The 20716-nt window shown below is 43.3% G+C and overlaps 2 protein-coding genes across 2 annotated transcripts in view; one reads left to right on the top strand and one right to left on the bottom strand.

Annotated features, from left to right (window-relative positions):
• Nucleotides 1-20716, bottom strand: part of Dner (delta/notch like EGF repeat containing) — a 287027-nt gene that overhangs the window by 149069 nt on the left and 117242 nt on the right. Inside the window, exon 4 of the mRNA XM_035441073.1 lies at nt 19114-19280. Within this exon, the coding sequence (XP_035296964.1) occupies nt 19114-19280 (167 nt within the window). The remainder of the gene's footprint in view (nt 1-19113; nt 19281-20716) is intronic.
• Nucleotides 17699-18340, top strand: LOC113833620 (peroxiredoxin-1-like). Its single transcript, XM_035441074.1, has one exon. It carries the CDS (start codon nt 17714-17716, stop codon nt 18251-18253), a length of 540 nt encoding a protein of 179 aa, XP_035296965.1. The 5' UTR covers nt 17699-17713; the 3' UTR covers nt 18254-18340.

A 20716-nucleotide genomic window follows, 5' to 3' on the forward strand; every position in this document is an offset into this window, starting at 1 on the left:
ACTACCTAAATCCCAAGACTCCTGATGCCACAGCTGAAAGTCAGGTTTTGACTTATGAATTTAAGGAGGCTAGAACAGATCCTGAATATAACCTAGTTCAAGTCCTGAGGAGAAGACTCCAGAAAAGTATGTTCCCTTTCAAAACAGCAGTGCCAGGATACAAGTAAGACAGCCACCAAGATATTCCCCTAACTTAGTCCTACAAGTCAAAGCTTTGAAATGAAAATTTTAAAAATTATTTTCACTCTTTAAAATTCTTTCTAGAATCTAAAAATAATGTGTTTGTTTTGTCTTGTTTTTGTTTTTGTTTTTGTTTTTCAAGATAGAGTTTCTTCATGTAGCCTTAGCTGTCCTGGAACTAGCCCTGTAGAACAGCTGGCCTTGAACTCACAGAGCTCTACCTGCCTCTACCTCTCAATTACTGGGATTAAAGGCATGATCCACCATCATCCAGCTAAAACTAATGTTCAAATCAAAGTATCACTTATACTCATGTTGTATAACCCTTTCCAGCAAATTAAAATGGTCCATCCTAGAGAGGGGTTAATCAAGACCCAGGAAGTAAATAACTTACAGGTCCCAGTAATTTCCTGAAACTTATGAGTCTCAAAAGCCACTGTCCAGGGATATATAAGCAGAATGGAATAGCTGGGGAGAAGAGATTCTCTAACTGGCCAAGCTCCCTACAAGACTATAAAAATGAAGAGTCTTCCAGGGATAGAGCCTTCAGAAGTCATCAGCTATTCTGGGGGTAAGCTTTTAATGATATAGCTGCCTTTAAGTTATCATCCATGCCCCTGTAAGTAGCCCTAATAAACTCACTGGTTCACTAACCTAGAGTTGGATGGAGCAATTTCTGTTAAGTGTTTATAGAAATAAACATTGGATAGCTACAACTTATAAGATAGCCCAGGATTAGAAAGACATTTTTATAAATGACAAGCAACCTATATAAGAATGACAAACTAGTATAAAAAGGCATAATGTTATAAAAATACTCAACTCATAAGGTCCGTATTTGAAGCAAAATTTACAATGAGGCTTGTCAAGTCTAACCATGCCCCTGCATCTGGCATTAAATAATCTCCATTTAAGCATGTGAATGATCTCCTATTCTCATTGTACATGAAAAACACATCAGAATTGAACATCTTTTTTTAAATGCCAGTCCTAAGAACTCATTAGGGAGAACATGGAAATTGATTTGTATTTTCCTTTGAAATTTTGTTGGCTCACACAGAATGTACAATTGAAATTCTCCGTGTATGTAATCTATTTTTCAATGCTGGTTTGATCACTCTCTTATAATCAGTCAGAATTATATATCGTTTAATCTTCCATTCATGCAATTTGGACTCATCAAATCCTAGTAAGTCACTTGTTAAATCACTGTAGCACTCCTACACAACAGCCACCATGTCCAGTTAATGAATGGTTCTCCATTAATGGCATTACGGTGAATGCCAAAATAATTAATCACATCTCTCTGCAGATGGGAGGAAGATGATAAATACACAGTTAATTGGGCTGAAGGTGACTTCACAAGCGTGGTCATGGAATTGGGTTCTCAGATGAGCTTCCTCAGAAGGCTGTTGATTGACGTGCATGCTTCCCTGGCCCTTAGAAGCATCCGGAACATGATCTTTCAATTGCCTTAGCTCTAATCTTAGCTCTCTGCTCTGCTTCAACGCAAAATTCAAAGTTGAAGTGGTCACCCACCAGGCTGTCTGGTAACTTCAAGTCATATGAAAGATGTCACCTGAATGTATGAGTATTTGGTGAGATTTCTAGCTGGGATGCTGTGAATTCCTGAATTCTGTTTAACTTTGTTTTTTTTTAATGCATGAATTTATTATGCTAAAAATAGAACTAACTGATGTATTGCACTGAAGCACTCACGGTGCACCATAATTTGAGAGAGGAAAACAATGGGAAAATTAGGAAAGCAGGTCTGATTCAATGGGTTACTTTTGGTTCACATCAGTGTTATTTCTCATCTTACTCTTCACCTGGTGCTAGAAGAGGCTCCCTGGCTGTCTTCCCTATCTGCTCCACTTGCGAGAGCTCTAGAAAGGGCTCTGCCTGTCCTATTTCCACTTCTGTTGCTGTAATAATATACTCTTACAAAAAAATGACTTTTGGGAGATAGGTGTTTTGTTTTGGTTTGTTTTCAGGCTATGTCTCTAGATTACAGCCCATCACTGCAAGAAAGTCAAGGAAAGAACTTCAGGTACCTAGTCAGATCACACCCACAACTAAAAGCAGAGAGAATGAATGCATGTGTGCTACTTGCTAGCTTGTACTCAACTCTATTTCTCTATTTCAGGACCCCCTTGCCTAGGGAATGGCACCATCCACAGTGGGCTGTGTTTCCCCACATCAATTAACTTAATTAAGACAATCCCCAAAGACATAGCCACAGGTCAAGCAACATCAACAATCTCTCATTGAAACTGTCCTTCTAGGTGATTCTAGGTTGTGTCGAGTTGATAATTAAAGCCAACCATTACACCCCCATTCAGGTCCTCTTCCATCTAGTTTAAAAAGGCCCAGTGTTGCTTATAGAGTCCATTCAGTAAACCGTAACTTAGGCTCCAACAGACCGTTACCATCACATGCCTGAAGATGAGGTCTGAAAGAAAACACTCCATTTGTCAGTGGTTTCTTCTCTACAGAGTTAAACGAATATACTTCCGTGGGGATTCTAGATCCAGATGAATGTATTTTCTAGTTCCTTGCCTGTGGTAGTTCCTTACTGCCATAAGAAACTTAACAGCCTCTACCACGAAACATGTCTGGTATCTACCATGTCTCTACCACTTTCCTGTCTCTTCTCTGAGCTCCAACCTTATACTCTTGTACTTTCTCTGATATTTTATATTCTCTCCAGCCTAGGACATCTGCACATGCCCCTCCACGTTCTGCCTGGAAGAGTATCCCTGTTGCTTAGTTAACATATCAACTTTGTTATCTCCCTTCAAGGTAGTATCCTCACATCAAGATGATGTTTTTGTTTTGTTCTGTTTTTACAGACTATATATCCATAGAACAGCATGATGGTCACAGTTACAATTGTTGGTTTGATTAGATTATTATTTCTCTAATAGCTGTTGCCTCACTAAATAAAACAAGATCCATCAATTGAATTGCCAGAACCAAGCAGGATTCTAACTCACAGCAGACATTCAGAAAGTACTTGGGAAAAAGACCGAGAAATATACAATACATAACCATATAAGCCTGAGTATTATTGTTTCACTATGGAACGTCTCCTCTCAGTCTCCTGTCTTTAAATGCTTGGTCCCCAGTTTGGGGAGCTCTTTAGAGACCTTTACAGTAGTTTGAATATGAAGCATCTCCCATAGTTTCAAGCATTGAACACTTGGTCCCCAGTTAGTGGAACTATTTTGAGATGTTTAGGTAGCTGGGCCTTGCTAAAGGAAGTACATCACTGGGGGTGAGCTTTGAAGTTAAAAAAAAAAAATCTCAACCACTTCCAAGTCACTCTATTTGCTGTAGGCTTATGGTTTAAGATTCCCGTTTTCAGGCTCCAAAGCTATAGAGAAACCCTGTCTCGGAAAACAAAAAACAAAACAAAACAAAACAAAAAACAAAAAAAAACAAAAAAAAAAAAACAAATTCCAGTTTTCACATTCTTGCTCTTGCAGCCAGGCCTTCCCCCTGTTGTCATGTTGTCTCCACCACTGGGAACTCTAACCCTCTAGAACCATAAACCAAAATAAATGCTTTCTTCTATAAGTTGCCTTGGTCATGGTCATTTATCACTGTGACAGAAAAGTAATACAAATTTGTGGAACCCTGAGGAGGTGGAGCCCCGAGGCAGGAAATGGATCATTAGGGCCAGGTCTTAGGGGTTACAGCCACACCTTGCTTACTGGTCTAAAAAGGTCTGAGCAGGCAGCCTATATTTCTACCACTACAGCCACAGGCTGTTCCTGCCACGCCTTCCATCCCATGAACAACTATACCTGCAAACTGTCAGCCTCCCTCCCTCAAGTGGCTGCTTATAAAGTATTTTGCCCCCATATCCAGAAGACAATAGCTAATACAGTGAGTGATTATGGGGACAGCAAACCTAAGGATATGACAGAACAGCAGGGTGGTGGAATGACACAGGAGCCTAGAGAAGAAAACCAGGAGTAGTCTGTTAATGTAGGTCCCAGCTCCAGGCGAGGTGGTAACCAGTAACTGCTCTGCCCACAGAGAAGCAAGCTTCATCCTCACCCAGGAGCCCCCTGAACTCAGTCTGGGTAGAAAGCTTCATTGTGCACTGGAACTGCTGCAGACCACAAATGCCATACCAGTCCTGGTGGAAGGTGACAGAGGAAAAATGAGCTCTTCCCACTTAGTTCTCCAAGTTCAAGCCTTTGTTGCAATGTGACTGTCATTTGCAAAGGGTTTCTCCCCTCTGTCCAGAGCAGATTTTGTGCATGCTTGGTCTTTTCAAAGCCTTGAGGTGGCTATCTGATTATCACTCCTTTCTGTTACAGACAATGTAGCACATTAGAAATTCTATTGCTCTCTCTTAAAACCTCTACAGTCCCAATTCCCTACTCAGCTTTGTTTGAACAGCCTGCCTTCTATGTTGGAATATCTAATAGGAGTCGTGCATGGTGTGTAAAGTGGAGGTCCAAAACAAAGCAAGACAATGCGAACCTTGGTGTGATTCTAAACAAAGAAAGCACCACAGGAAACATCAGGTGGCTCCCATTCCTTTCTGGATTGTATTTCCAATCCTAATTTGTAGTCCCACCTTAGTAAACTGCCTGCTGGCCACCAAAAACAGAAACCCAGCTCCTGGTGTGGAATGCAAGCTTCAGAACCAAGCGTATTTGTACAAGAGAGTCCTGCATTAATAGTCCAAATGAAATGCTTTGCAAAGTACAACCATCTCATTAACAGAAAATGGATTTCCTAATTAGCTGATTGTTTTGCCTTCATGAATATTAGCTATTTATACCATACCATCCCAACACACACACCAAAGCATTAGTGTCATTTCCAATTCTAAAAGCTGCTTCTTTCAAAGCAATTGCCCTCTCTTAGATGTCACTGTGGACCACACACTCATTCAGGCATGCTATGAGCTATCCTATTTCATAATTATCTGCCTATGAAGTCTTTTGAACTAAGTATGTGCATAGGTATACCTGTTGCCCTTGGTGCATGCAGGTCTTCATATGGGTGGACATCTAAGTACAGATGTGTGTGTAGATACATGTGTGTGTATGTATGTATGTATGTATGTATGTATGGATGGATGGATGGATGGATGGATGGATGGATGGATGGATGCATTGCACCTGTGTATCAACAGAAAATCTAAAATCAGGCCAAGGACAAATGCATCAAAGGGACTGTCATTTTCTTTTGAGACAGGGTCTTGCTGTGTACCCCTGGGTGACCTAACACTCAGCTGAACCCAGACTTGCAGTTCTCCTCTTGATTCTGCTTCCTGGATGCTGGTACTATAGGCATGAGTCATTTTCTTGTAGGAAATTATTTGATTAAAGTTGGAGGTGACACTTACTAAAGCCAGATCTACCCCTGACCTTTAAGTTCTGTGAGACTCACATATCACCTTTGATCCTGGGTTTGGGAAACTTTTTGTGGGCTGTGTGCACAGTGGGGTGGAGGGTTTTGTTTGTTTGTTTGTTTGTTTTGTTTTGTTTTTAATTGTTTCTCAAAGGCTTGTTTGAGCTGGGTTTCCATAATTATAAAATATGCCTCTGCTGGCTTACCAGGAACCCCATGCTTACCAAACATGGCCTATGCCAAGTGTTTATGATATAACAGTAAACAAGGCATACTAACAGTAGTGACAAACATTGATGAGGAAAGGCTACTCTCCATAAGGAAATGATTATCCCCAAGGAAGAGAGAATGGGGTTCAGAGAGCACTAGAGTGCAAAGGAAGAGAAGGGAAGCAGTTGTTGTCAGGGAAGATCACTCTGTGGGCATCACTGGAATCCATCAAGGAAGAGCCTATACATGGGAGAATTTCTTGGCAGTTATCACAGAAAGAAACAGACCAGACATTTACAGGGCCAACACACTAGGCCTTCCTCATTGGCTGCTAGGCCTCAGCTTCTACTCTGAGGGACAGAGGAGCCAGCCAGCCAGTGAAGAACTGTGAGCAGAAAGGGATGGTGCAAGCCAGGTGTTGATGGCCTTTAATCCCAGCACTCGGGAGGCAGAGGCAGGCAGATCTCTGTGAGTTCGAGGCCAGCCTGGTCTACAGAGCAAGTTCCAGGACAGCCTCCAAAACAATACAGAGAAACCTTGTCTGGGGGAGGGGGAGTAGGGATGGGAAGGTGCAAATGGCCCTCCCTGATATGGCTCAGGGGTTAGGGAGGGAGTCACAAGAAAGCCAGTCAGGGAGATCTCGGACAGTCCGGGTACTGGAGACTGTGGCTGGGTAGCCGCACAGTGAGGACAGAAGGGATCTGTTAAATTTGATGAAGCTTGAAGCTTGAGACCAAACACTTCCTGATGACTAGATTAGGAAGCAGATGAAAGGGGAAGGAGGAAATCAAGGCCTGGGCTTGGATGACCAGAAGAACAAAGCTGACAGCTATGAGAAGCCACACTCAGGAATCATGACCACACAAGTCTGATGTCGACCTGAGATGACTCAAGCTTGTCCCTTCCAATCCCTCACACCCTTCTCTTTGTCTCCCTGCCAGTCCTTACACCTCTCTGCCTGGCTTCCTAGTTCCTTTCTGGGTACAACCACACAACAGCACGTCTTTGAGCCTCCTTCACCACCACCCCCCACCGCCATACACCCTTTTCTGCAGTGTTCCTTCTTTCCCAGTAGCTCAGTTTCCAGCCTCCACAGAGAGCTGCCAAGACAGAGCTCCTCCTCCTCAGCTGGGGTCCTGCATTTTCAGCTGGCTGCAGAGCATCAATACCACATCCAAACTGAAACAGAGCTTTTATCACTAATTTGATTTGATATATTCCAATTGATTATATATATATACATATATATATATGTATGTATATATATACATATATATATATGTATATATATATATATTCGAGTGTGTGTGTGTGTGTGTGTGTGTGTGTGCGCGCACACACACACACACACACACACCCTGACGTAAGGCTATCCCTGACACTTGCTGCCTACCCCTCATCTTTTTTTTTCACCACCAAAAGCTACTCCATGGTACTCACCACATATGCCAATGCCATTGTCACCACCCACTTCTGCCTGTGAGATAAAAATAAGCTGTAACACAAGAATGACCCCTTTCCAGTTCCACCCACACACCTCATTCCCCTCCAACTTTCTTGTTGAAATCCACCGCACAGACAACTCACTCTGCTGTTAGCAAACACCATGTGCACCCTCCACCACCACCACCCCCAAAACCACAGTGTGTCAGTCAATGCCTTTCTCTACTTTTTGCTCAAGGCCCAGTTCAAGGTATACCTTGGGTCTTTCCCCTTGGCAACTGACCACTGTAGTAGTTCATCTTCTCTGTCAACTTGATTGGATTTGGCATCACCATGGAAACACACATCTGGATATGTCTGCGTGGGTGTCTCAAGAAGGGTTTAACTGATGGGAGATGACTCATCCTAAGGGTAGGACTCACTCTCCGTGGGTAGGGGATTTGAATTAAAGAAAGAAAAGGAAACAGCCTGAAGAGCCCCGGCGTTCTACTCTGTTTCTTGATCCACTGAATGAGCAAGCATCCTTAGGCCCCCAAACGTATTGCTATCATGCCTTCCCTATCATGATGGGCCAAAATAAGCACTTTATCCCTTAAGTCGCATCTTTTCAGGTATTTGATCACAGTGATAAAGACAGTAACTAATATATATTCTCCCTTTCTAAAAGCACACAGCCCTTAAATTGATTTATGATTCTCTAATATTTAATAAACATGTTTTTGTCGCTTCATCTACCTCTCTATGAACAACACCATCACAAAAGCATTGTAATTTTACCAAGACAGCTTGCTTGCTTTGCAAATCTTTCTAGCTGCCCCCTTATGTCGATTGTACGGTTGTACGGTTGTACGAAGGAAGAACTCTTGCCTGTGGTGTCAGTTCCAGGTCAAGCCCTTTGCAGTGGGGAATTTGGACAATGGTCAGGACAGAGAGAACCAGATGCAACCAGACACCATTAGTGTTCACTGACACACAAATGAGCAACTGAGGAAACAAGAGAAGGTGAGAAAGGACCAGAAAAGCCACCAAGACTAGGTTCTTGGCTAGGACTGGGGGTAGGGGTGGAGATCTGGACTTTAGAAAGATGATCTCAGAAAGCAGGTGTGCCAAGCACGTGGAGACCTTCAAGAAGGCAAGGTCAATGCATAACAGGTATGCATTTTCTCCCTTTTGCATAATCCCCCTGAAGAGGAGATTCAAAGTGTTTTAATTCACTATTTGGCTGCTGCACTGCACTTACTTGAATGTAACTTCATGAGCAAGGCTAGGCAATGGCTTTATCATCCAGACAAACTTAATCCCAACCCTTGTGAACCTGACACAGTTCGTCACCCCTCTGAGCATGACAAGCAGTACCCTGGCCCTAGGCAGGAGCAGGAGTCCCTTTAAGAGACAGACTCCGCCTACTCCTGCTTTTTAATTCCACCACTTCTCTTAAGAGGCAGACAGATCTCTGTCTGTCTGTCTCTTTTCTCTGTCTCTCTTCTCTTTTTTCTCTCTCTCTTCCTCTCTTCTCTCTTTTCGCTCTCTTTCCCTACTCCCCTTCCATCCTCCAAATAAAACTTCCCTCCCATGTAAATTCTGCCTGATAGCGTGTGTTGTTTGTCCCTCGCCTGCCATGGATTTGCCAAGGTCCCATGTGTAGCATATTATAACAATGGCACCACAAGATTCATGTGGCCTACTTAATAGGAATATCCATGGGTCTGAAGCTGAAACCTGGCAAGCCAGAAATGAACATCTTATATGTCTTTGTATCCCCAGTATGACAACAGTGTCCTATGCATAGAATCACACTCTCTGATGGTTGTTGGTAAGCAGAGCTGTGGGGAGATGCATAGACACTGAGGGCCCTGTGTGTGTTTCACAGGGCAGTGTTGTAGAGTCTCCCATTATTAACCACATAGGCTAACAGAATTTGTCAGTGTATTCGTTTAAGGAGACTTTTCCATTTGTCTACCCAGCAAATATAACTTTTGTAGGTCAGGCTCACAATTACAGCATTAAAACAAGACAGCTGTGAGAGTGTGGCTTGTTAAGCATCCCTGTAAAACCAAAAATACCCCAGCACTCAGAAACTCAAATGTCAGGGGGAGTCTCAGACATGAGAATGCAAGAGAGGCCTCTGGAAACTTAATCCCCTTCCCCAGGGCTGGACAGTTTTCCCTTTCTGAGATGACCTACTTCAGTCTATTAACTTACTACTCTGAGGTTTATACCCACAACCTTTGAAAAAAAATTCCAACAATCAGGATTGTGTGAAAAACTCGGTGTTCCTCTCCTAAGCCTCCCTAACAGGTTTTCCAAATGTCTGTCTTTTAAGGAACATGCTTTGCAGCATTCTCTTGAAGCTTCCTGACCCTGTAAGAGGTCTATGACAGAAGGAACTTAAATATCTACCTTTGGGAGACCGTAGAGAGAAAGTGAAATCAGTGCAGAAGGTGGGAACAGCAGTCAGGGACTGAAGGTCTCCATGTCATGTGACACCCATGCCCAGAGCTGGATGGTGTGATGGTGCCTTGAGAACAGGTGAGCGCTTGGTCTCGCCCCTCCCCTCTGCTTCTTCACATTTACTCCAACATACAAATGTAACACTGACTGAGACAATGACCATTCTCCTAAGAGGATATTGCAACTTAAAGTTCTCCTTTTCTGGAAACTGTTGGGTCCACTTTCCCTCTGGAAGAGATCTCACGAGACAGGCTGCTGAGGAAATGCTGAGAGGTGTGTGAGAATGTTGAGTTGTATCCAAACAGCCTCTCGTTACACAGTGGACTATGCTGGCTTTCTGCAGTACGTCCATCTGCTGCCATGAGTAGGAACAGGACGAAAGTTAAGGACAACTTGATGATCTGTATCAAAAACTGTCATTGCAACTGAGCCCCCTTTTGATCTAGAAAATACTGGATTGTAGAATTTAATCTCACATATGTCATGAGATGACACCAAGCTACAGTTACAATTATGCTTGAAATTTGAGCTAAAAAGAAGGAAGGGATGGAGGGTGGGGGAGGGAGAGAGGGCGAGAGGGAGGGAGAAGGAGGGAAAGGATGGAGAGAAGAAAGGCATGAGAGCAGGAAGGAAAGGAGTGAGGGGAAATGAATGGGAATGGGGAAGAAAAGGGAAGGAGAGAAGGAGGAAGGAAAGCAGGGAGGGAGGGAGGGGAAAGGGAATAAAGGAAGGAAGGGAGGGAGGGAGGAAGGGAATGGGAGAGAAGGGGGATATTGTTTAATAATTGTTCAACACTAGCATATTGGTTAAATAAATTATATTTTGATTCAACAAACTGCCATACAACCATTAAAATAATGCTATAAATTTCTATCCACTTACATAAAGGAACAGCAATAAGACATGAAGTGGGAAAAGCAGAAAACCAGTGCACCCATGAACATGGTCTCATTTCTAAACCTCAGTCTGTGCATGCACGCCATGACACAGGAAGGAATCTACGAGCAGACCTCACAGAACGCTAACAATGGCTATCAACGGAGGGAGCTGCGAGGAAGTAAATTCCCATTTCCTCTGCCTTCTTCCCATCTCTTCTTTCATAATAAGAAATAAACAATACAGCCTTTTATCTTGTCAAAGAGATGGGAAACCCCTTTATTTCTCTGAAAGAAAACCATTGTCCAGTGAGTTTATACACTGAGCACTCTGAGCTTCTCCACATCCCTCAGTTCTGGCCCTTGCTCCCTCCTCCTCCCTCTGGTCTCCTGTGTCCTCCTCCATCCCTCCCTCTTGCCCTGGCTCCTAAGAAAGAAGAAAGGGAAGAGAAACTGCAGTAGCCCAGAAATTCGGCTGAGAAGAATAATTGGAAAATTACTATCCTGGTTGAAATTGCCACTGACAGAAGCTAAGGAAACTTTCTGGAGGTCAGCTGGCCAGAGCCCCAGGGAACATTGTTGTTTGTTTGTTTGTCTGCTTGCTTGCTTGTTTGTTTGAAGTCAAAAATCTTCAGGTAAAATCTGGAATAAAATAACAGTAGCCAGACATGGTGGAGAACATCTTTAACCCCAGCACTCAGGAGGCAGGGGCAGATGGATCTCTGTGAGGGCAAGGCCAGCCTGGTCTTGGGCCAACCAGAGCTACATAGTAAGGTCCTGCCTAAAACCAACAAATAAATCCATAAAATATAAAAAGCATTCATTAGTTTTTAATTTTTCCAAGTTGATTTATACATAAATCCTACTCTCTTTACTTTTTAATAGAAGCTGAGGAAGAAGGAAGGAGAATGAGGCAGACTGGAGAGGCAGAGAAAGGGCAGGGAAAACCTTATGCTTGCTGCATGGAACCAAGAAAATCCCCAACCTGACACCCCGGGGGCAGATTCCAAAGTGTCAGCAGCTCACTCTCTGAAATTCTCAACAATAGCAGACACCCTTAGAGCCTCACTTGGTTGACTTCACGCAGTAGGTGACGTCACATGTAGGCTTAAACAGGCTTTACTCTACCCTAGCAGACTTCTCCACATTTTTAAGTGCCCTTAAAGAATCCCCTGAGGAATTGGAAAGATTCTCTTTTAGACCTACCAGGTCCACTAGCTAAAGAGCCTGCTTCCTGGGACTATCGTAGAAAGTGAGAGAAACACTTCCTTTTATTTTTAACCCCTTGCCCCAATCCCATCACAGCAGGACCCTGAAACCTCAGCCTGCCAGCTGAGGCACCTTGCATGTCCATGGTGGAACTCCATACAGTATGCTCGGTTCATCACCACAATCAACATGGGTACCAACAAAAAATGATGGCGGTCATGACAGTACTTGAAAAACGTGAAGTTCAAGGCTAAGTCTTCTTTTGCATATTAATACTCAATCATGAAAAGAACACTTTTAAGACCCTCCTTGCTGATGGTATTGAAATGTGGTTTTGGTTTAAAAACAGCTTGTTCTTCATAGCCATCTTCTAATGAACTAAGTGAGTACAGCAAAGAATTTACCTAAATTATGCATGGGGTGGGCAATTTTGCACTTCCTCTGCTCTGGGTCTTTAATAACTACTTTTATTTTAACACGTCTAAGTTCGGGGGTCTTCTCCCCACTTCTACTATAGAAACTCAATAGACCTCATGCAATCGCACTCTTAAGATGACCATGAAAAGGTGCCATTTTTGCATTTTCAGTTTTGAATCTTAAGGTTTTCATCAAAAGAAGATGTTAATGAGTCTACCTTCCTAACCTTTCCTAGCCTGACCTCCCGAGCAAGAAACCTTAAAACGGCAAAGTGTAGCATTCCCATAAGAAAAATCAAAACTTTCTTTTTCTCTCTTTTTTTTTCTTTGCATTTGATCCTCTAAAATTCTTTTAATGTAATGAAAAAAAGAGGGCATTTAAATGTCATAGAGGTGGGTTCTGAAAGTCTACAAAGAATTCTTAAGACTGACATTTTGCAGCTGGAAGTTTCCTTCAAGTGGCATTTATGGAGGGAATCACTGATGTGCAAGCGAATTTTACCTGGCAGGTGACCACCCTTGGCCATCCTGACCGCAAGCAGCCGTGACATGGGCCCTCTTCTCTAGACATCCACAGTCCATATAATACATAGAACCAACACACCAAAAACAGTGGGGAGGGGAATGGAGATGGTTCATTCTTCAGTTGTGGGATGCCAGCTGCCAGTGCAGCTGTCAGAGGGGAAGAGAGACAAAAGATGGTGGTGCAGACATTGTATGAAAGAGCTGGAAGAAAGAAAGGGTGTTGGAGCTGGGGGAGGATGTGCTTACTGGATGGGAAGAATACACAGTGTGTTTGTAGGGCTGGGACCATTGAGCTTCCCGGAAGAGTAAGCAGCAATCCAGCCACAGATTCGGAAGCCCTGTGCTAGGATGTGGCTCAGCCGGTATTTTGATTGTCTAGTGTATGCGAGGCCTTTGACTCCATCCCCACTATTACATAAACTAAGTGTGGTGACTATAATCTCAGGACATGAGTGATGGAGACTGAAGGATCAGGAGCTCAAGGTCGTCCTGGGTGTGATCACGTATACTTCCCAAAGCTGACCTAAAATCTTGGAGACCATATCTCAAAACACAAGGTGAATAGTGCATGAGTAACAGCATTTGAAGCTGACTTTGGCCTCCACATGCATATATGCATAGACACATACACACATGTACACACAAACACAAACATGCACACACACGTACATAAACACACAGGTAAACATTATAATGATAGTACAAGAGTTAAGGGAGGGTTTTTTGGTTTTTGGTTTTTTTGTTTTGTTTTGTTTTGTTTTTTGTTTTGTTTTTGAGAATTCATGGAGATTTTCGGAGGACCCACAAAGAGAAAAAGCTTTGGCTAGTCAGTTTCCTTCTGAAAGACTCCAAAGAGGATGATTTTATTGTTTGGGTATTGTATGGTGAGAGGAGGCGTAAATGGGGTCCGGAAGATGGCTTTGGCATCTAAGGTAAAGAACGCTGGAGGATGGCTATCCAGATGGGGCTGATTTGGGCAGCGATGGAGCACAGCCAATTTTTGTCATCCAAAAGGAGAGAAGGCTGCCTGAGAAGAGGCGTGAGAGGGGAAAGTCTGAGGAAGGGATCCTGTGTGGTTTCACCCCAAGGAAGCGCTAAATCCATTCCTTCCACAACATCCTAACAGGGGCCACACCCCTAGAAGGCTAGCTTGGTTCTTACCCCTAGATAATCCATCACCCCCCAGTCACCAAGCAACTTCAAATGAAACATAAACACCACGTTCAAGACCAGCAAGCAAGTCACTGTGTTTTACCAGACTAGGACTGGAGCAATGAACTTGACTGTGGAAGTACAAACCACGAGCCGAATGGATCACTAGAGAGCTAATGAGCGCTGCTGGTGTTCCCTGCAGAGTAGACAGCGTTAAACAAAGGTTACTGAGTTATTTACCCTCAAACATTGCATAAAGCCAATTACATATTTGAAAGGGGGCATGTTTGGGGAACAGAAGGGATAATTAAGCAGAGGGCAGAGACATCAGGATTTGATGACAACTTGGGGAAGAGGTTGATGGAAGAGGCACAGCAGGAAGCGTCTGTGTCTACTTCACAGACATCACATTATCTCTTTCCTTCTTCCCATGACACAGTATAAATATTAATAAGACAATGGTAATGAAGGAAAACTGTAAAACAATGTTAAATGTGGGAATTGTGAACTAGGACCAAAGAGCATACATTATGTACAATCCTCCATAATAGAACATTGGACTTACTGCAATAAACTCCACAGAAGAGCAGAACAGAGGGTTTTGACCATTGGTAGTCAAAATAGATGCTTGATGAGATAGAGACAGTCAGCCTGGTTAGACACTGTACAATATATTCATGTACTGAAATACCACATGGAAAAAATACTATAAGGGGTGGTGAAATGTCTCCATGGGTAAAAGCACTTGCCATGTAAGCCTGATGACCTGAGGTGCACCTCAGAACCCATGCAAAAAAAAAAAAAATGGAAGGAGGCCATCCAGCACTCAAGAGGCAGTAGAGGGCAGATCTCTGTGAGTTCAAGGCCAACCTGGTCAACATAGCAAATTCCAGGCCAGCTCACAAGTGTTTGTATGAAAGCCAGTGGTAAACACCGGGTGTCTTACTCAATCACCCTCCACCTTATTTTTTGAGACACGTTCTCTCTCTGAACCTGGAGCTTGTCAATTCAACTACACTGGCTGGTCACAAAGCCTTAGGGATCTTTGGGTCTCCACCTCTGTAGTGGGGGGACTACAGGCATGCACAGACATACCCAGCCTTTTATGTGGTTATTGGAGATCAAACTTGGTTCCACGTGTTTATGTGGCAAGCACTTTACCAAATGAGCCATCTCCCCAGACCTGTGAAAGAAGGTTTTTAATAAGCAACTTCTCTTAACAAAACAAGAAGAGTATTAAATACATGTCCATGTAATAAGCATGAAGCTTCTGAAATGATGACTGAAGGTCTGTCTTGTTCCTTTAAGATAAAAAGACTGCATGAAGAGGTTGGCAGTGTACAGACAGAACCCTGTTGTTACTCCAGATGGGGAGCTGGCCATGTGTTAACTCGGAAGAGCATGAAACAGGGCTACCTGCTACCTTCAAAGAGACAAACACAGGGCTGAAAATTGTGTTAAGAGTGCTTGGGCCAGCCGGGTGGTGGCATATGCCTTTAATTCCAGCACTCAGGAGGCAGAGGCAGGTGGATCTCTGTGAGTTTGGGTCCAGCCTGGTCTACAAGAGTTAGTTCCAGGACAGCCTCCAAAGCCACAGAGAAACCCTGTCTCAAAAACCCAAAACAAAAACAAAAATAAATAAATAAATAAACCTTTCTCGATGTTTACCCAGAGGACCCAGAACACAGGTCAGGTGACTTACAACCACCTGTAACTCTAGCTCCAGGAAATCCAAAGCCTTCTGCTGGCCACTTTGGGTACCAGCACACATGTGGTATACATACACAGACACAAGTACACATACACATAACGTTTTTTAAATTAATTTGGGGGGGGGGGTTGGAGAGATGGCTCAGGGGTTACGAGCACTGACTGTTCTTCCAGAGGTTCTGAGTTCAATTCCCAGCAACCACATGGTGACTCACAACCATCTGTAATGTGATCTGGTGCCCTCTTCTGGCATGCACTGTATACATGATAAATAAATCTTAAAAATATTTTTTAAAAAAACTAGAACATTGCTAAAGAGACCAATACTAGAAAACTGTGGTGTCTATTGACCAGTCAAGTAAAACACTGACAAGGTTAAAAGACATCAGACTCCATATATCCAAAGTGACAAAATGGTGTATGGAAATAATGTTATCCAAAATTACCATCTATCTCTTCATGAGAACCTAAAGCAGGGGGTTCTCAATCTGTGGGTCATGAACTCTTTTGGGATCACAGATATCCTGCATATTAGGCATTTATATTATGATTCATTAACAGTAGCAAAATTATAGTCATGAAGTAGCAATGAAATAATTTTATGGTTGGGGGTCACCACAACATTAAGGAACTGTATTAAAGGGTCAAAGCATTGGGAAGGTTGAGAACTGGTGACCTAAAGTATAATCTGAAGGGAAGGGTCCCTTAGTTAATAACATATGAAGTTAATTTTTAAGTTATCCCTTTTGCATTTGAATGAGAAATATTTTCTATGAATTTTTCATTGGCATCATGAGCTCAGCTTGTACACGAGCTCACAAAAATCTCTCCCATCTCCAAAGAATAAGTCCACAGTAACACTAGTGAGTCCTTCTGTACTAACCCACACTTCCAATATTAGTCTCCACCTGTAGTAACACAAAAAGTGACAAGAAATGTCAGCTAATATTTCAAACACATACCTTCTCAGAACATCAATGATATTTTAAAGTGTGGTGATGCTTCGTATGCTTTCTTGAAATACTACATAGTTCTCTGTCACAGAAGAGCAATTACTCCACTAAGGGGGAAAACTTAAGATCACTATGAAAAAAATGGTTTGGGGTCATTGAGATGGCTCAGTGGGAATAGTCACTTGCTTCAGAGTCTTGCCAGCCTGATTGGATCCTGAGACCCACAGAGTGAAAGGAGAGAGGAGAATCCACTTCTCCAGGCTCTCCTCCAACCTTTACATGTGGCATGTCTGCACCCATACAATCACACACATAAATAAATATCAGAAATATAAAATAAAATCATTTATCACAATACACCCACTACTTCCTTTTTAGATAAATTGTTACAACACATACAGAATTAACTAACAGTTCCCCGGAATGTGCTGGGGAATCAAATTCTTATTTGCATCTTGACAAATACTTCAGCACCCAAGTTCTGTTTATCTAGAACACATCTTGATAGTCAAACCTTGATCTGAAATCCAATGTCTCTCCTCTTTTTATAGCCATTTCCATTCCTTAAAATGTCTTTGGACCTTATCTCCATCCAGTGAAAGTCCTGCTTCTCATATCTGGATTGCCAAAACTTGAAAAGGGATGTTCTCATGAGAGGAAAGTGACTCAAAAAGCAAACTGCCCTGCACACTACTAAATAAAGCTGCACCCTTTCCTCTTAGCCTTTACCTCCATTATAATATCTTCTTCAAGCTCATGTCTTGGAGAATAAACCTCAACACATACTTTCGATTCATTTATAGTATATCTCAGAAAAAAATAAAGAAATCACCCAGGAATAATCCCTAACATTTGTAACGTTGCCTTTTCGTATACATTATAACATGTAACCACTCCAACTTCCCCTGAGACAACTGTGGCCTGACTCCATCCTCCTGGGGAGGACCGTTGGACGATAGAAGGTACTAACAGCAGGAACAAGAGGTTTGGGTGTACCGGACTCTGACGAGTGAGTTCTGAACTTGAACTTGTGTCTCCAAACTAAAATGATAAAATGGAATAGACTGTTAAGAAGTCCACAGTGGTCGTCTTCCTCCCTCGCCTTACTTGTTTTCCTGTCGGAGACCTGTGACTCGGCCCTGCTGATAGCAAGAGGTTGTCAGGAAATGCAAAAATTGGGTATTCTGCCCCCAACTTCAAAGCCACAGCTGTTATGCCAGACGGACAATTCAAAGACATCAGCCTAAGTGAATACAGAGGGAAATATGTCGTATTCTTCTTTTACCCTCTTGATTTTACTTTTGTGTGTCCCACTGAGATCATTGCTTTCAGTGATAGGGCAGAAGAATTTAAGAAACTCAACTGTCAAGTGACTGGAGCTTCTGTGGATTCTCACTTTTGTCATCTGGCATGGATTAATACACCCAAGAAACAAGGAGGATTGGGACCCATGAACATTCCTTTGGTATCAGATCCCAAGCGCACCATTGCTCAAGATTATGGAGTCTTAAAGGCTGATGAAGGAATCTCTTTCAGGGGCCTCTTTATTATCGATGATAAAGGTATCCTTCAACAGATCACTATAAATGATCTTCCTGTTGGAAGATCTGTGGATGAGATTCTGAGACTAGTCCAGGCCTTCCAGTTCACTGACAAACATGGTGAAGTGTGCCCAGCTGGCTGGAAACCTGGCAGTGATACCATCAAGCCTGATGTCCAAAAGAGCAAAGAATATTTCTCTAAGCAGAAGTGAGCACTGGGGCCATTTTTCTGCCAGGCTGCACCAGAAGAAAATCTCTTACACTCTTTGTGCTCAAACACAAAACAAAATGTGTGATCCGAGACATGCCTTTCCTACAGTGCTGGGGTGGTTAGCCTTTCTTCCACTATCGGGAATGGCCTGAGCTGTGTTGTAGGTAGACTGTCTGATATACCTGTTCTTTTTTTAGTGTCTATTAAACTTGAATTCTGAAAAAAAAAAAAAAAGAAGTCCCCAGTGCCTTCAGTCAGTGACATTAACAGGCAAGAGTGAAGTTCCAACTACAGAGATAGTATACTCTGATCGACAGATGGAGCTAACTGGCAGTATATGGTCAGAACAGTGACCCAGGGGAAAGGCTGCCCTTGGAGGAGCAGAAAGTGGCTGGGAAAGGCTAGAGGAAGGCTGATGGCTTCTCTTATGAATCAGACTGTTTGCTCTGCAGGACAGAGGAATTTGAGAACAACTTCCTGGCAATGTGGTAGTTTAGAGAAGGTAAAAATTGCAGAGATAGAAAGGTTCAACAAATTAGCAGTGATGCATGGGAGAGCAATGGACTCGGGAATTAGGACACCACAAGAGAGCAGACATACACACACTGTTACTTCTGAGTCAGTACTCAGAGCACAGTTCCTGAACTCCAGCACCCATGCCCTTCCCACATAAAGTCACGCCAGAAATGCTGTGTTAGAAGGATGTTCTGACCATAGTTCAGTGGTCAAGTGGAGGACATACAGTAGTGGTCAAGAATTCACACCATCTCCTCCAGACATAATTCCTATGGACCATCGCTAAACACCAAACCAAGGTTGGGCTGAGTCAGACATGGGGTGGACAAGGTTTCGATAACTCACCAATGAAGTGATTTGGTCCCAAGGCCAGCATCTCCTCTAGCAGGACAAGGCCCCCTGGAGCCTGGAGGGGTGTCACGCTTCGTCCATCTATGAGGGAGCACTGTTGAAAGCCTGTGGCTGTGACCTTCCACAGCAAGATCAGTGAAGCGGTGGCATCCTGCCGAATTCTGAAAACAAAGAAACAGATCAATACAAAATCGCTCTTCCTAAAACGCATCTCAGAACCGATTCAGCAGGTCCAAGATGAAGATACAGATGGCCTGTACATCCACACAAAGTGTCAAGAAATCAAAGGAATGGTTGTATAAGCAAGTGTCCACATTCTACACGCTAAAGTAACCACTCTTACTGGAAGCATCCACCCTGCCCCCACTTGTTCAAAGTCTACCACAAAGTGGCTAGTCAGTACTCCATCTTTTGCTAATGATAACGAATAATAAAGGGCAGGTTGGGGTCTTTTACAGAGAAATAAGATAAATCCTGATTAAATTTATCATAGATGCATACTGCAATCCAACCTATCCTTCTGAGACAAGCTATCACAGCCAGCAGTGTGTCAGGCCTTTCTATCTTCCCAAGGCTTTCAGGATAAGATCCAGCATCTTCTAAAGCCAGTGAACTCCTGCCAACTCCCTCTCAGCTCTAGTCCCAGCATCTGCATCCCTGCCACCCAGTACTCCAGCATCAACAAGCTACTTACATCTCTTCCCAGGATTTTACCTGGCCACCACCACAGGTGCTCCCGTGGGAATTATGCCCCTAGCCTATGCATCACCTCTGCTATGGAACCCCAGGCCCTTCCTATGATGCCAGCAGCTGCTTGTTCTCCTTGTACTTTAGAGGACCCAGTTCCTACATCCTTCGGTCAGCCCACCCCACATGGCTGCTCCCCCAGCACAAGCTCCCCAGTTGTAGCACAGAGCTCAATAACATCTTGGTAAATGACTGGCTTCATAAGTGAAAGTACACTATCAGGGGCTACTAACACCCATATGTGAATTCAGGGTGCCAGTAGATCATGGGCCATTCCCCTCTTGCTCAGCCTGGGTCATACCGTGGTTTCCACCCACCCAAGAGAGGTCCAGGGAACATCAGATTTGTTGAGAAGGAAGAAAAGGAAGCCCTAAATGAGGTTAGAGAGTAGGACTACTGAGAAAGATTATGACAGTGGATGATGTGACCAACACAAGAAAGAGCTTGAAGATGCCACTACAAGAGCAGACACGTGAGCTACTTAAAAAAATAGTGAACTCCCGTGTTTCCCTCAAGCCAGCTCCCAACCTCCAGACCTGCAGCTATGGAAGGTACTTTGAAACCCTAAACATGGGGTTCCCCCTACTGGTAGAGCTGGGAGCGACCTCATACTCCACCTCTGCCTGTGGGGACATTCCTCTAAAACCTTCAGTGCCTATCTAGGCTCTCTTCTGTCAAGGTGACCTCATTGCTTGGGTTGGAGGAGGAGGTGGGGAGGTGCAGGGTGAGTTTAATGAGGTCCCTCTGGCAGACATTGTCAGTGAGCTCACTGCTGGGAACACCAGACAGGCAAAGTTGGTCAGTACCCATGGGATAGGTGGATAGTGAGCCAAGGCATACAACGGAGAGA

Source organism: Cricetulus griseus, chromosome 2 (assembly GCF_003668045.3).
Source record: "Cricetulus griseus strain 17A/GY chromosome 2, alternate assembly CriGri-PICRH-1.0, whole genome shotgun sequence".
NCBI lineage: Eukaryota > Metazoa > Chordata > Mammalia > Rodentia > Cricetidae > Cricetulus > Cricetulus griseus.

Excerpts from the sequence above, each read along its gene's own strand:
- LOC113833620 (XM_035441074.1), top strand. The coding sequence starts at position 17,714 with ATGCCAGACGGACAATTCAAAGACATCAGCCTAAGTGAATACAGAGGG.